Here is a 13,294-nt window from a genome sequence, read left to right on the forward strand (position 1 = left end):
GAGTAGGTCAATTTTTATAACTTAGAAGAAACATGGATAGACATGTTAACTAATAGACTGAAATTTTTCACTTGTGATTGAACTTAAGTAATTCACAAAAGAGGATTAAACTATGAAAAAGGGAAGGGGCAAGGCCGCAGCCAGGCAGCGGATCCTCCCCAAGCGCCAAGCGGTTGTCGGGCAGGCCTGCTACGCCTTTCCAAGACAACGACGACGGCACGGACGACGATGAAGGTGCGGCCGGGGCGGCCACGCTCAGGGACAGAGCTAGAAAAATGAGTTGTTTGGGATCATTAATATGTTTGCACCTTCAGTATAATATGTGACGGTGTCATTAAGTGAGTATAATGACTATCCCTAGTGTATTTCTGCAGGTAGTCGGTGTGAACTGACACCAGTGCTTAAACATAAATCCAGCCCTGGCCACGCCTACGAGGCCACCGGCCACCGTCCGCTACAAGTTAGTCTAAGGTTTTATATTTTTTCAGTTTTTGGTAGAACGGACGAAATATCATCTAATTTATATAAATTATTATATCTAAACTTAGTGAATTCCAGCTTGTTTGCATGAAATTTATCCATTTTGTTCAAATGCATTTTGAAATGTATGCAGACATGGTTAGATGGCCAGCTCCCGTATCACTGTCCTCATGGTTGATATTTAATACTCCCTCTGTTCCCAAATATAAGTCTTTTTAGAGATTTCAACAAGGGAGTACATACGAAGCAAAATGAGTGAATCTACACTCTAAAACATGTCTATATACATCCGTATGTTATAGTCCATTTGAAACCTCTAAAAAGATTTATATTTAGGAACGAAAGGAGTATACGGCTAAATCGCCGATTACAACATGGGCTACAACCTCAATGTAGTCTGAGAACCATTAAACATGATCACCATTGTCTAATCCTGCACCCAAAGCTGCCAGCACATTAGATGGTTGGTTACATCCCCTTGGAGCATGAATCACTCTAGCCTCAATCAATGAATAAAGTACGCTTATAGTAGTGGGCACTTGATATCACATAAGAAAATACCCAGCAGTAAAGCTCACAGCTTGCTTGAGTATCGAGTCTGTTTCAAAAATTTCTCGGCCCACACTCAAATAGTGAGAAACTTATCCTTCTCCGCGACCTCAGAATTTTTCTCATGACGTCATGTGCTGAATTACACTCTGATCCGGATTTCCTCCAGCAGCAAGGCATACCATTGCTCCTTCACTTCTTTGCAGTTTAGAAAGAGATGGGCCCCATCTTCGAACAATCTGCAACAGACAACACATCAAACGATTTCCCAACATAATTTCAAATTAGAACATAGCGAATTATTCGAGCTACAAAAATAGTGCATATGATTCCCTAGCAAATTCGTTCACTACTCTATATTACAAAATGAAGAATTCCTAGATGACAAATGGTTTAACAGAAAAAGATAAGCACTTGAACAACATGCACTCATTACGTAGTTGTCAAGCATCAATACACTATCAAACGGGTAGTGTCGGGGATATACCCCGCGGTATGACCAGGCCAAATATATAACCCGGCCGGACTTGGCGACTCACTAATGACCCGCCCTGATTGGACGACTCACTAAGTGACCCGCCCGAGCCTGGCGACTTATGGGTGACCTGGCAAGCGGATCAAAGGAGCGACAAGACCCGGGGGCCCAAGAGGCTCAAGGCCCAGAAGGCCGGCTACGTTATGGTAGGCCGGCTTAAGAGGAAAGGCGTGAGGAATATCTCCTTTACGAGGAAGCAAGACCCGGACTTGTAATCAACTTGTAAGAGAAGATAGACTAATCCTAGTCCTACTAGGACTCCACATGTAACCCGCCCCTCTAACTTATATAAGGAGGGGCAGGGCTCCCCAAAGAGGGACAGGGAAGAAGAAACAATCTCTAGGGCTAAACACAAAGAGCCGGCTTACCGACGACTCTCTCATGAGCATAATGAGACCTAGCCACAAACAGCAGGTAGGGCTATTACCGGATGATGTTTCCCGGGGCCCGAAGCTGTCTAAATCCTCGTCTTGTGTGTTGCGTCTCTTGATTCCGCTCAACCCCTTCAAGCTACCATATAGATGCGTTGGCCTCGCGACTAAGTCCTTACACTAGGACATCTGTCATGACAATTCCACGACAGTTGGCACCCACCGTGGGGCCAGACGCACGGTGGTGTTGAGTTCTTGGAGGGATCTTTTCTAGGGTTTGAGAAGTTCGCAATTTTTCGGTTCAACTAAAGCCGGCGTGGAAGATTCACATCAACGTCAAGTTCGTTAGATCCAAAGTGGGGGAGTTTCCGTTTGGTTCAGCAAGGATTCATCGGATCTGATGGGTGCAAATCGCAGATACGTACAAGGGCAAATTTCCGCTCGAGTTATCGGATCAGACGAGGGATCGGGCACTATTTGGAAATTGATTAGCCTTATATCTGATGAATCAAACAAGGTAGAAGACAAAAAGACCAAAATCAATTACGTTCCCGATCCAAAAAAGGAAACAAACCACGACCCGGAAGTTTGGGCGTGAAACTCGTTTTGACTGTTTTCCATCGGGTCGGTGGCCCCTGAGCCGCCGCGGCTCTCCACGTCCAAGTCAGGGTCCGCCTCCACTTGCGAGCCAGCCTACCGCGTCAAATCACCGGGTCGTCTCTCTTGGTTCCCTCTGGGCTGCCCCCGTGATGAGCCGACCTATTGACCAGCGAGGCTCGCGTCATTTTTCTGCTGCGGCCCCGCGCGTCCACCGGACCAGTCTCAGGAGGCTGGTTGACTGACAGGATATTTTCTGAGGTTAAAGTGGAACTCAGCCATATTGCAAAATTATATATGAACACTACTTATGAGCAATCCGTCATCCGAACAAATCAGGATGCTCGACGGATATACGTGCAAGTCGCCGCCCCGATGTTCGGATTACATCCGTCCGCACCTGTTGCCGATTCATGCATCAGATTGTCATGCATCTACAAACGCCATGGACGACTCATCCATCTGCCCTCACGGCAGCTCACGCGTCCGCACCAGTTCACGCGTCCGCACTGGCTTACAATGCCATGGCCGACTCATCTGTTGTTCGGGCGAATCAGGTGATATCCCTCTAAGTATAATTTTAGCACATATTGTTTTTGTCAGAGAGCAATTACTTTGGTCTTTGCATTTTATATGCAGGACAATTGGTCATTGCAAAGTCGATGGCCGGATCATCGATATATAAATTGCGTAATTACTGTCATGTGCTAGCATATGACCGTGCCACAAGGATCAAAGAATATGTGTGCAAGACGCTGCCCTTGTGGCCCAGACTACTTCGACTCACCGGGACCACACCCGCGATTAACTCGCCCGTCCGTGCCGGTTTACAACACCGGTGAAGATTTTCCCCGTCCGCACCGGCTTACAACGCCGCGGCCGACTCATCTGTCGGGGCCGCCACTGATGCTGCGGTCGTCTCTGTCGTCCGTCTCTCGTGGCCTGGTCTACATCAACACACTGGGCCGCACCTGTCAGCATGAGTTGTTTATTGAGTATGAGCAAGTCACCGCTTAGGAAGCCGGTTTTCTCTTCCAACAAATTGGAGGCAAATTATCATATATTATCAACCGCCGTCTGCACTGGATGGCTCAATGGGCAGGCGCACAAATTGCCGCCACTACAGTTTGATTAAGCTTCAAACAACCAGTTGGAGGGAACCATTGGCTGAGTTGCTGACACGGCTCATACGGGATCATTTATAACCCACGCAGTCACCTCAACCTTCTGTGGATTCACATCGCGTTATCAACGCCAATGTTATACACCTTTTGCTATGGTCAAATATGGAGAATCTCAAGCCAACTCTTTGAGTCATCTTGAGACTCGGGGGCTACAATGGTATGGCTCGGCAAAATTAGCCGGTTTCAATGAATTCAAGAACTCCGGGTCATTGAAGGGAAGATAACCCAACCCCAGAGGCTACTCTTTATTGGCGAATATTTAAAGGCCGTCAGAAAAATTTCCGGCTCAAAATGAAGATTCCAGTTTAAAATATAGCTTAAGAGACATCTCTCTCCCGCAAAGCTTTGAAGCTATCAAATCCGGTTCAAAATCCGGCTCAAGGTAAATTTGTCTTTCACAAAGTTTTGAAGTTTTTAAATCCGGTTTAAAGTTCCGGATTCGAAAAGATTTAAATCTCTCGCAAGTTCGAGTTCTCAGAAAAAATAAAGGTTGCCAAAAGAACTTGCTGCCATGATGCGCGGTTCAAACTTGGATATCCTGCCTTACGGCTTATCTTATTATGATCACTTGGGGGCTTCCTGCTCATCGAGCATAGCTATCAATACCCTCTTGATCGGCGCAATGCCAAAATTTATATGGTCACTTGGGGGCTTCCTGTTCAAACATAGGTCATATTCGAACCAAAGAGAACATAGCTGTCGATACCCTTTTGATTGGCAAACTGCCGAACCTACTTGGGGGCTTCTTGATCGTATCCGAATCATAGCTCAACCCCTTTGGGAATCGACGTGGATCGTATTCGAATCAGCGTCGTTAAACAACTCTCAAGGTCATTCGGGGGCTTCTTGTTCAAACATAGGTCGTATTCGAACCAAAGAGAACATAGCTGTCGATACCCTCTTGATCGGCATCGCCAAAGCCACTGGGCGCTATATGATCGTATTCGAATCTTAGCTTAACCCCTTTGAAACGGTTTACTGATCGTATCCGAATCAGAAGCCTCAAAAAGTTTTATTCTGTCTCTAGTAAAGTTTATTGCAGCCACAATTACTTAACTTGAGACCTTTTTGGGATTATATCTCAAATATATATAAGTGTTTTATGCTTAACCCGGCTTGACTTTTGACTATAAGTCGCCAGTTTATGACAATCATCATCTATGTGGAAGCATTGGCTTCTAAGGATTGGGTTATCACCCTTACTGCACAGGTTATGTAAGCCGGCAGTACAAATTCAATATCACAGTAGTTATATGTGAGATATTATGACCCGCCCTGGTTTTGACGCTAAGTCGCCAGGGCATATGTTGTTTAAACTCTCTGCAGGATTTGCAGAAATATGACATGTAAATGATTAAGTTCAAGCTCATTACCAAAGTTGATGCTTCAAAATGATTATCCGTTCTGGATTTTTCTCAAAAGGCTATAAGCCGCCGGGTCATGAAAATTCCGGTTTACAATGAAGGCGTATTGAATCGCCATCGGCCAAGAGCCGCCGGGTATTTAAACTCCGAATTTACTTGTCAACAGATAAGGTATTTGAATTCTTTAAATAGCAAACATGGCTGGATTTTCAATGATGATATTGAATGATTGAGGTTTTCATACCGGATTATATTATTCAAATTTTGAATAGCCAACATGGCTGGATTTCTATTATGATTATCAATAACCAGTATTATGATTGAGGTTTTCAAAGTCGCTTTAGCGCCACAGCTATTATCTTTATCAATGGGCATGATTTATTTTACAATGGAGGAAATAGTCCCGAGTCACTGCAGGCTTACGACCCGGCACTTGGGGGCTACATTATTCAAGTTGAGGTTACATCAAATATGCAAGTCTCATGTCGCTGCAAGCATGCACCATGACACTTGGGGGCTAATGCAAAGTCATTTTTATTGGCCTTATTGAAGACCCGACTCATCCCATTGTAATGAGCCGGCCCTTGGGGGCTACCAATTGCTCCTGTTAAAATTCAAGATACACAAGCCTTATTCCATTATATATTGAAGGATCCACTGCTCAGTTGGTAAAGCATAAAGCTCTTAACCTTGTGGACGTGGGTTCAAGCCCCAGGATGGGGGTTACATCATATGATATTATTTTCAATGAAAAGTCACAGCTTAGTATTATCTTACTAAGCCGGCCCTTGGGGGCTACATGTTACTGCTCAAATTTACATCATCATATTTACAAAGTCCCTGCTCATTATTACATAATGACCCGACACTTGGGGGCTAATGCATATTGCTCTTTGCTTAAGACAATTCTAGGATGACCCGGCTACACTACTATGACTATAGCCGACTCATGGGGCTACACAACTGGATTTCATTTAAAGCCATGGTGATAAGTCCCAGCTTATTCGTGCTGATTAAACTGGCCCTTGGGGGCTACAGATATTATGGATATAAGGGAGAAATATCTTCAAATTTTCAGTTTGAGTAAATCAGATTGACCCGGTGTCTGCAAAAATCATAAACCGGCATCGGCGACAATTATGACTCGGCATCATCTATTTATAACCCGGCAAATTTGGTAATCATAAACCGGCAAGTTTTATATCTCAAGTTGGCTGAATATAAGTTGAATATTTGAAGATCAATATTTTTGTCAAGTCAGAGCATTGTAGGCCGACTCAAATGGAAGCTTTATTTACAATATTTCTTCTACAAGCAAATTGACTACGAAGTTGGTCCATTGACCCGGATTTTCCAGAAGGAGGAGATGACAAGGACTTAAGGATGATCAAGTGCCGGCTTACAAGAATATTTAACCCGGAGTGCAACCTGTCAATTTGTTCTTGTGTTTATGTTGTAGATCAGTTTAACATGGATAAATCCAAATTAAACTTGGGGGCTAATGTCGGGGATATACCCCGCGGTATAACCCGGCCAGATATATAACCCGGCCGGACTTGGCGACTCACTAATGACCCGCCCTGATTGGATGACTCACTAAGTGACCCGCCCGAGCCTGGCGACTTATGGGTGACCTGGCAAGCGAATCAAAGGAGCGACAAAACCCGGGGGCCCAAGAGGCTCAAGGCCCAGAAGGCCGGCTACATTATGGTAGGCCGGCTTAAGAGGAAAGGCGTGAGGAATATCTCCTTTACGAGGAAGCAAGACCCGAACTTGTAATCAACTTGTAAGAAAAGATAGACTAATCCTAGTCCTACTAGGACTCCACATGTAACCCGCCCCTCTAACTTATATAAGGAGGAGCAGGACTCCCCAAAGAGGGACAGGGAAGAAGAAACAATCTCTAGGGCTAGACACAAAGAGCCGGCTTACCCGCGACTCTCTCATGAGCATAATGAGACCTAGCCACAAACAACATGTAGGGCTATTACCGGATTATGTTTCCCGGGGCCCGAAGTTGTCTAAATCCTCGTCTTGTGTGTTACGTCTCTCGATTTCGCTCAACCCCTTCAAGCTACCACATAGATGCGTTGGCCTCGCGACTAAGTCCTTACACTAGGACATCTGCCATGACAATTCCACGACAGGTAGGACTGTGAATTACCCAACATACAGGGGAAGCTACAATTCAGGAACTAAACCGACCAGTCGGACATGAGCAGGGAGCAATCTAAACAGCTTATTGGAGAAATCTAAACGACTCACCAGGGTCCCCTGAATCATTTATATGCAAATAACATATCACAATATAGTGACCGTCATGACCGTCGCCACCTGAGGCATCCCCTTCCTTCGTCGTGTTGGTTTTCGCCCGCGCGTCTCCCCTCCCCTCCACAACCGCCACCTCGCCGCTGCATGACGGCCACTGATCATCGTCAGCTTCATGGGCGGTAGCAGCAGCGACCTGCCTCCCATTCCAGAATCGCGACGAATCCAAGGGAGTATTTGTCTCTGTTGTCCACTCCTGCAGCTGTGCATCGCGACCGCCGCCATCATCTCAGTCTCGAGCATCCCCTTCCTCTGCCATGTGGGTCCACAGCGTGGTCATCGTCGGCTTTGGAAAGCATCATAGAAGAATTAAATTCAGAGAAGGAGTTGAGTTCATACTGTTCTGGTAAGTTCACAGCCCATCTCCATAGTACTCAGATATAAAGGAATCATTTCAGTTGGAAGCAAAAACCCAATAACTTCAGAATCGTCAACCTGCATAAATAGAAATGGAAGCAAAGTAAATATTCCTATGATCCACCAGGATACCCTCTAAAAGAACATCATTTTCAGCTAGGTCGAAGAGTACCTTAGAGGCTCATATCAAACTTCTCCGCCACCTAAAGAGTTTTGTCGATCCCATGGTGACCATTAGGAAGAATCTTGACTCGAGTATTGAGAAAGTAACACTAACTACTAACCAAAAAAGGTCTCATAATTTGCACTCATTTTAGTTTCCATTGGCAATCTAAATTCTATGGGCTTGGTAAAATTGTTCCTTTTCTGTCCCTCGACGCCATAGCTATTGCACCTGCCCAGTTTGCAAGATGTTTCGGAGCATCACCTATGTCTGTCCATGTAGTCCTTTTGTGACCATGGCGGCAGAAAATGCTGCAGAAATTGGTCCTCTTACTCAATCCTTCCTAAGGGGCTTTCTCCCTGCTGGTCATTGGCCAGTCATTCTCTTTCCTTGTAGCTGGTAGCCTGGCACTGATAGTTATGCTAACCTGTTTCCTAGTATATTACTGAAACATTGTCACCACTACCAGCATTTGCTGGATGCTCTTGAGTTTTGCGATCTACACATAGTATGTATTTTCAACAGCTTGACAACTACTCCATTTTCAGCAAGCCGGTCTTCCAAACTAAGCCCATCTCTCACCTTGGCAAAAGGTTTCATGTCCACCAAATTTGCCTTCAACAAATAAACCAGACAATCGTACGCATCAAAATTTGTGTCCCCAAGCCGAAGAAGCTCTATGCACATTCTGAAGTGCATGTAGGAGAACAGATTATATGCAATTGGTTCCTATATTGTGAGCATCGCTTCACACGCATGAAGTCCAGTACCTGCCATTATTTATCACTGAAGTAAGTTCACTCTCTCACACAACCTGATATATTCTGCTGCATACAAATAAACAGCGAGCAAAGCGCACAAGATCATACCTCCAGGACATGACTTGTGTTTCTCAATCTCTTCAACTTTGGTATGCTCCACAGTCCACACTCATACAATATCTAATTTTCATCAAACATAGCGCTTGTGTGTGTCTTGATTGCATGCCATTCAGTGGCCAGGTTAGCTCCCATTAGCGGACTCCCCTATAACAATTAGATGCAAATCACATAGTAAAACTCAATAGTTCTACTAATAAAAATGAATGTGCTCACAGCAGCAACTATGTATTTCTTTCATAAAAAATCAACGTACATTTCTTGTCATCTCCTCGACATAGTTCTCCTCAGACTCACTGTCAAATTGCAGCCTCATGTACTTCTTAGCCCCTGTGCTCTGATCTAAGCAATTTATTAGAGCAGGGTACCGGCAAGATCGTGTGTTTTGCGCACCTGCTTTACCCTGCATGTTGTCAACATGAGAAAAAAATGCTTCTTAGAACTCAACTCACACACATCCACACACTGTCCAAAAACTGAAATATGTCGCACTGAAATAAAACTCACCACATATGGACACACTATTTCCTAATTACATTTTGTCCTCTCAACATTTGACCTGCATTTCCAATATCTGATCCCAAAACCTTTCTCCCAAGTGATTAGATTGTAAAAACCACACGCCTCTCTCATAAAGAGTCAGAACTTGTCCCCAGCACTGGTACAATCACATTATGTATTGGATCGTTAGCGAATGCCCTTATCGCTTTCTCAAGAGATGTCGCCCGAGAAGGGCATGGTGCGCCGATGCAATCCTTACTATGCACCCATGTTTCCTATTGCTCAGCTGAAATCAACCTAAAAGATCATGTCCATTAAATTAAATCGACATACATGCATTTCTGAACTTTATATAATTCATCAGTGTCACATAGCTAAATTACAGTTATTCCACGGTAGAAATAGCTGCCTCAACTAAATATCCATCAAAAAACTTCCCAAAAGCGAGACTGTCATTAGTAGTACAACTGTATTTCTATTAGTTACCTTGCATTGGATTCAATCAAAAAAATATTATCCTCAGAACAAGCTCAGCATACAGACGCAAATCTATCTGTAGACTGCTAGTACACTCAATACCGATATAACGTACTGAATCATTAAGGACCTGTACCAGGCGAATTAAAATCGGTAAGTTTTACGGGTTATGTGCAAACCAATCTAGCCCGGCTGCCTGGGGTTCATCTTCCCAGTCAATAGCTTGGAGACCCGGGGTGAGATCGCCCTTCCTCTGTACACCCTGGTTTCTTCCTCGCAGAACTGTGCATCTATGTTCACAGCTGCTTCCGGCGCTTGTTCCAGTTCCCCTATTACTGTCGTCCACCTCTTCAAGCCCAGAGAATAGAGCAGAGAAATAGTTAGTAGAAATCACACTAAGGATAATAGCAACAAAGATTAACTAACCCGCTGATACGCTCCATTACGGTGGAAATGTCCAGCAGCTCCTGAGTTAATATCTCTCTGCCACCATTGAACGGAAATCAGTTTTTCATGTTCCATGGACCAGATTAAAATTGTGAGGTAGCCAGAAGCAGTAAGGAGGACATGTAGCTATGTGCATTGCCGGAAGGAGTAAGGGGTCGGGCAGTGGCGGACGGTGAAGACGTGGGATCTTGCGGGGACCGTGGAGGGGTGGATTGAACGAAGGTGGCTGCGGTCGGTGGAGGTGCGGGATCGAGTGGATCCGAGGTGCTTCCCTCGCCGCGAGCCGTCGCCTCACCGCCTCCGATGTCCGTGCCTTCGACGTGGACGACTGCGGTGATGGAGAGGATGACGAGACCGGCGGAGATGAGTCCTGCGGAGCGAGATCGGTGTCCGGCGAGGCGTCGTGCAGAGGGGGCGCGGCCGGCCAGGACCGAGAGGCCGAGGAGGTGACGGGGGCGGGAGCAGAGGCGGCGGCGCGGATCTGGTTGGCTGCAAGAACTCCGGAAAATCGGGGGTACTCCTATAGTCTAAAAAACGAAACAGAAACGATTGAGATAAGAAAACCAGTATAAAAGGGATGGTGGGAGGTGGGATGAAAAAAACCGAACGAAAATTAACCGTGGAACGGAGAATATCAACTGAGACATTAGGAGACTCCCAGTCAATAGGATTTAGTTTTTAATGGGAGGGAGAAAACCAGTGGGAGATGGGACGAATAAAAACATACAAAAATAAACTGTACCAGGCTACCAAGTGCATTGATGACTCAATTTCTGAATTGATTCGGTGCTAAAAAATTCATATTAAATGGATATAATTAATTGCATACATAACTAACTATCTGGCTAAATAACTGCGTCGATGGTTTGATTTCCAAATTGATTTAGTGCTCGATTTCTAAAATATTGTCGCATGAATGGTTGCTACAAACGACGACGACGACGACTACCGAGTAATGTAGGACATATGACCTTAACGAATTTCTTGACATTTAAATAGACACACTTGATTTGAGAATGTAGCCTGTCTGACTCTTTGGGGTGTTATATAAACATAATGCATGTTAAATTTCAGATGTAGAGAAAAAAGCACAGGCATAATTTGATAATAAATAAAGTCCACTTTACATGTAATGTAAATTGATAAAAAGGCACTTTGACGATGTATACATAGAGTGATGATCCAACTAAAAATCTGTTACAAATTAAGATCTACTTGATGCGTTTAAGTAATTCTCGCACAATATTAGAAATGTTATTTTTAGATTCATTCGCATAATATTTGAGCAAGTATATAAAGAACTTATAATCAAGCAATATATGAATACTTCACATCGAAGGTCTTACAATGTGTAACGAAGAATACTCACCACGCAAACCGGATGAACCAGTCTTTTACCGTTCCATCAGAGCATAAAATAAAAAACAAAATGGCCAGACACATCCTTGCAATTTCCTAAATTAATATTATCTTGAATATAGTGAAAACAAAAATAAATGCTTGTGTTTTGAATGTCATGATAATGAAATATATAAATTTACCGTCCATGCTCGATCGAATACCAGGCGGAAATAACCGTTGTAATTTATAGATATATTGGAATTTCAGCCGTGTTGCTTTATTTCGAATTTTATTCTTGACTACTTCTTTTCATCATTAGAAGCTGAGATCAAAAATACATTTCCTGACAACCAAAAAAAAGAGTAGTGACAGCTTAGATCTGCTAGGGATATATACATGATCAATTTCGAATACTCGGACCAACATTCTATGAGGTGTCCGAGTTGCAAATTAACACACCCAAAATTTGCAAGGCTGAGAGAGGGGTAACTACCAAGCATCACCCTATGTTGATCAAAGAACATCAGTATATGCACTCAAACACTACAGTGGAAGTGTGTTGAATCAGATGTGGACTTGCAGTTTTGTTGCATTTTTATGTCTACATTTGATCCAATCTAGCATACACTAATAATAGCTCTAATATAGTCCCATCTTATCACCAAGGATGACACTTTTACTGATATAAAATCTATAGCATCAGAAGTTAACAAGAAAACAAATTCAAAGAACGAACCTGGAGACGGAGCGTGCTCATCAGTTGTCACCGCCATGTTGGCGGCGTGTGGGGATCCGAGGCGACTGCGGTGTCCTGGTGATCTGCGACGGCGGCAGGGCCGGTCCTGAGATTTTGGGGGCCCGGGGCGAAATGAAAACATGGCCCCTTAATGTATACGTACAAAAATAGTCAATATATGTAAGTATATTGATATGCTTGGGCAAAGTTACAAAGCCACACAACATACAAGATCAACTAATATAATTTTACTAATTATTATGGCATACTCACAAACCAATAATTTTCTAGTACAGTCTATCCTTAGGTAATGTACAATCATTTGATTATCAATGGTCATATTGTAACAATGAACTAAAAGAGTGTCCGGAAAATTATGACAACAAATCTGGGAGACATGGCTAAAGGAAAACCTATGATTGAAGTGCTCAGACAAGAAAAGTGAGGCAAGTGATGCAGAAAAATCATTATGAATATTTGGACCTATGTTCTCCAAGACATGTATACAAGTCAGATGTTCTTATGCAAAAAGTGAGCAACCATGAGTAAGTTAGTACTGCCAGTACAACGCTCACTTGCGCTAGTTAATACCAACTTAACAGTAAATGGCAAACAATAGACACCGAATATATTAATCAGCTAGATATTTGAAGAGAAAATGCAGTCTTACCTTCCGTTAGGGGGGTAGCCACCAAGAGCATGGACTTCAACCACACAGCAGCAGCAGCAGCGACTACAGGCAGAAGCTTTGCCATGAGAGGCAACCTGTCTCCACGGATGACAACAAGACCATCGCAAGTTCATAATCTTGATGCCCGCGGCGGATGGAAAGGCGAAAGAACTCAAAGAAGTACGAGGAAGAGCGGACCGGCGGTGGCATCGTGGATAGTCAGATCGGAAGGATGGAATAGGCCCTGATTAATCGCGACCTAATTTTCAGCGTGGCGCGGTACAGAGGACGACGTCCTGGGGGTCCCCCTCGGCCT

At 44.0% G+C, this 13,294-nt stretch overlaps 1 protein-coding gene across 15 annotated transcripts; it reads right to left on the bottom strand.

Annotated features, from left to right (window-relative positions):
* Positions 1–752: 752 nt before the first annotated feature.
* Positions 753–13,288, bottom strand: LOC119301954. 15 transcript variants are annotated; one of them, XR_005147237.1, is made up of 12 exons: positions 13,177–13,288; positions 12,979–13,073; positions 12,309–12,414; positions 11,601–11,915; positions 10,211–10,758; positions 9,314–10,132; positions 9,063–9,209; positions 8,798–8,953; positions 7,938–8,698; positions 7,748–7,843; positions 7,346–7,660; positions 753–1,268 (listed from the first exon to the last, which is right to left on the bottom strand). XR_005147237.1 is itself a non-coding variant. In XM_037578967.1 (5 exons), the coding sequence occupies exons 2-5, from the start codon at positions 12,327–12,329 to the stop codon at positions 10,117–10,119; spliced, it is 501 nt and encodes a 166-aa protein (XP_037434864.1). In that variant the 5' UTR covers positions 12,330–12,414; positions 12,979–13,288; the 3' UTR covers positions 9,622–10,116. The 15 variants fall into 15 exon arrangements, 2 of the variants coding, with proteins under 2 accessions (XP_037434864.1, XP_037434863.1); XR_005147235.1 differs by having other exon boundaries at positions 10,211–10,267; positions 11,601–11,686; positions 11,773–11,915; positions 12,309–12,455; positions 12,979–13,288; XR_005147231.1 differs by having other exon boundaries at positions 10,211–10,720; positions 11,601–11,686; positions 11,773–11,915; positions 12,309–12,455; positions 12,979–13,288.
* Between the last annotated feature and the right edge of the window lie 6 nt (positions 13,289–13,294).

The sequence above is a fragment of the Triticum dicoccoides genome, chromosome 5A (assembly GCF_002162155.2).
Source record: "Triticum dicoccoides isolate Atlit2015 ecotype Zavitan chromosome 5A, WEW_v2.0, whole genome shotgun sequence".
Lineage (NCBI taxonomy): Eukaryota > Viridiplantae > Streptophyta > Magnoliopsida > Poales > Poaceae > Triticum > Triticum dicoccoides.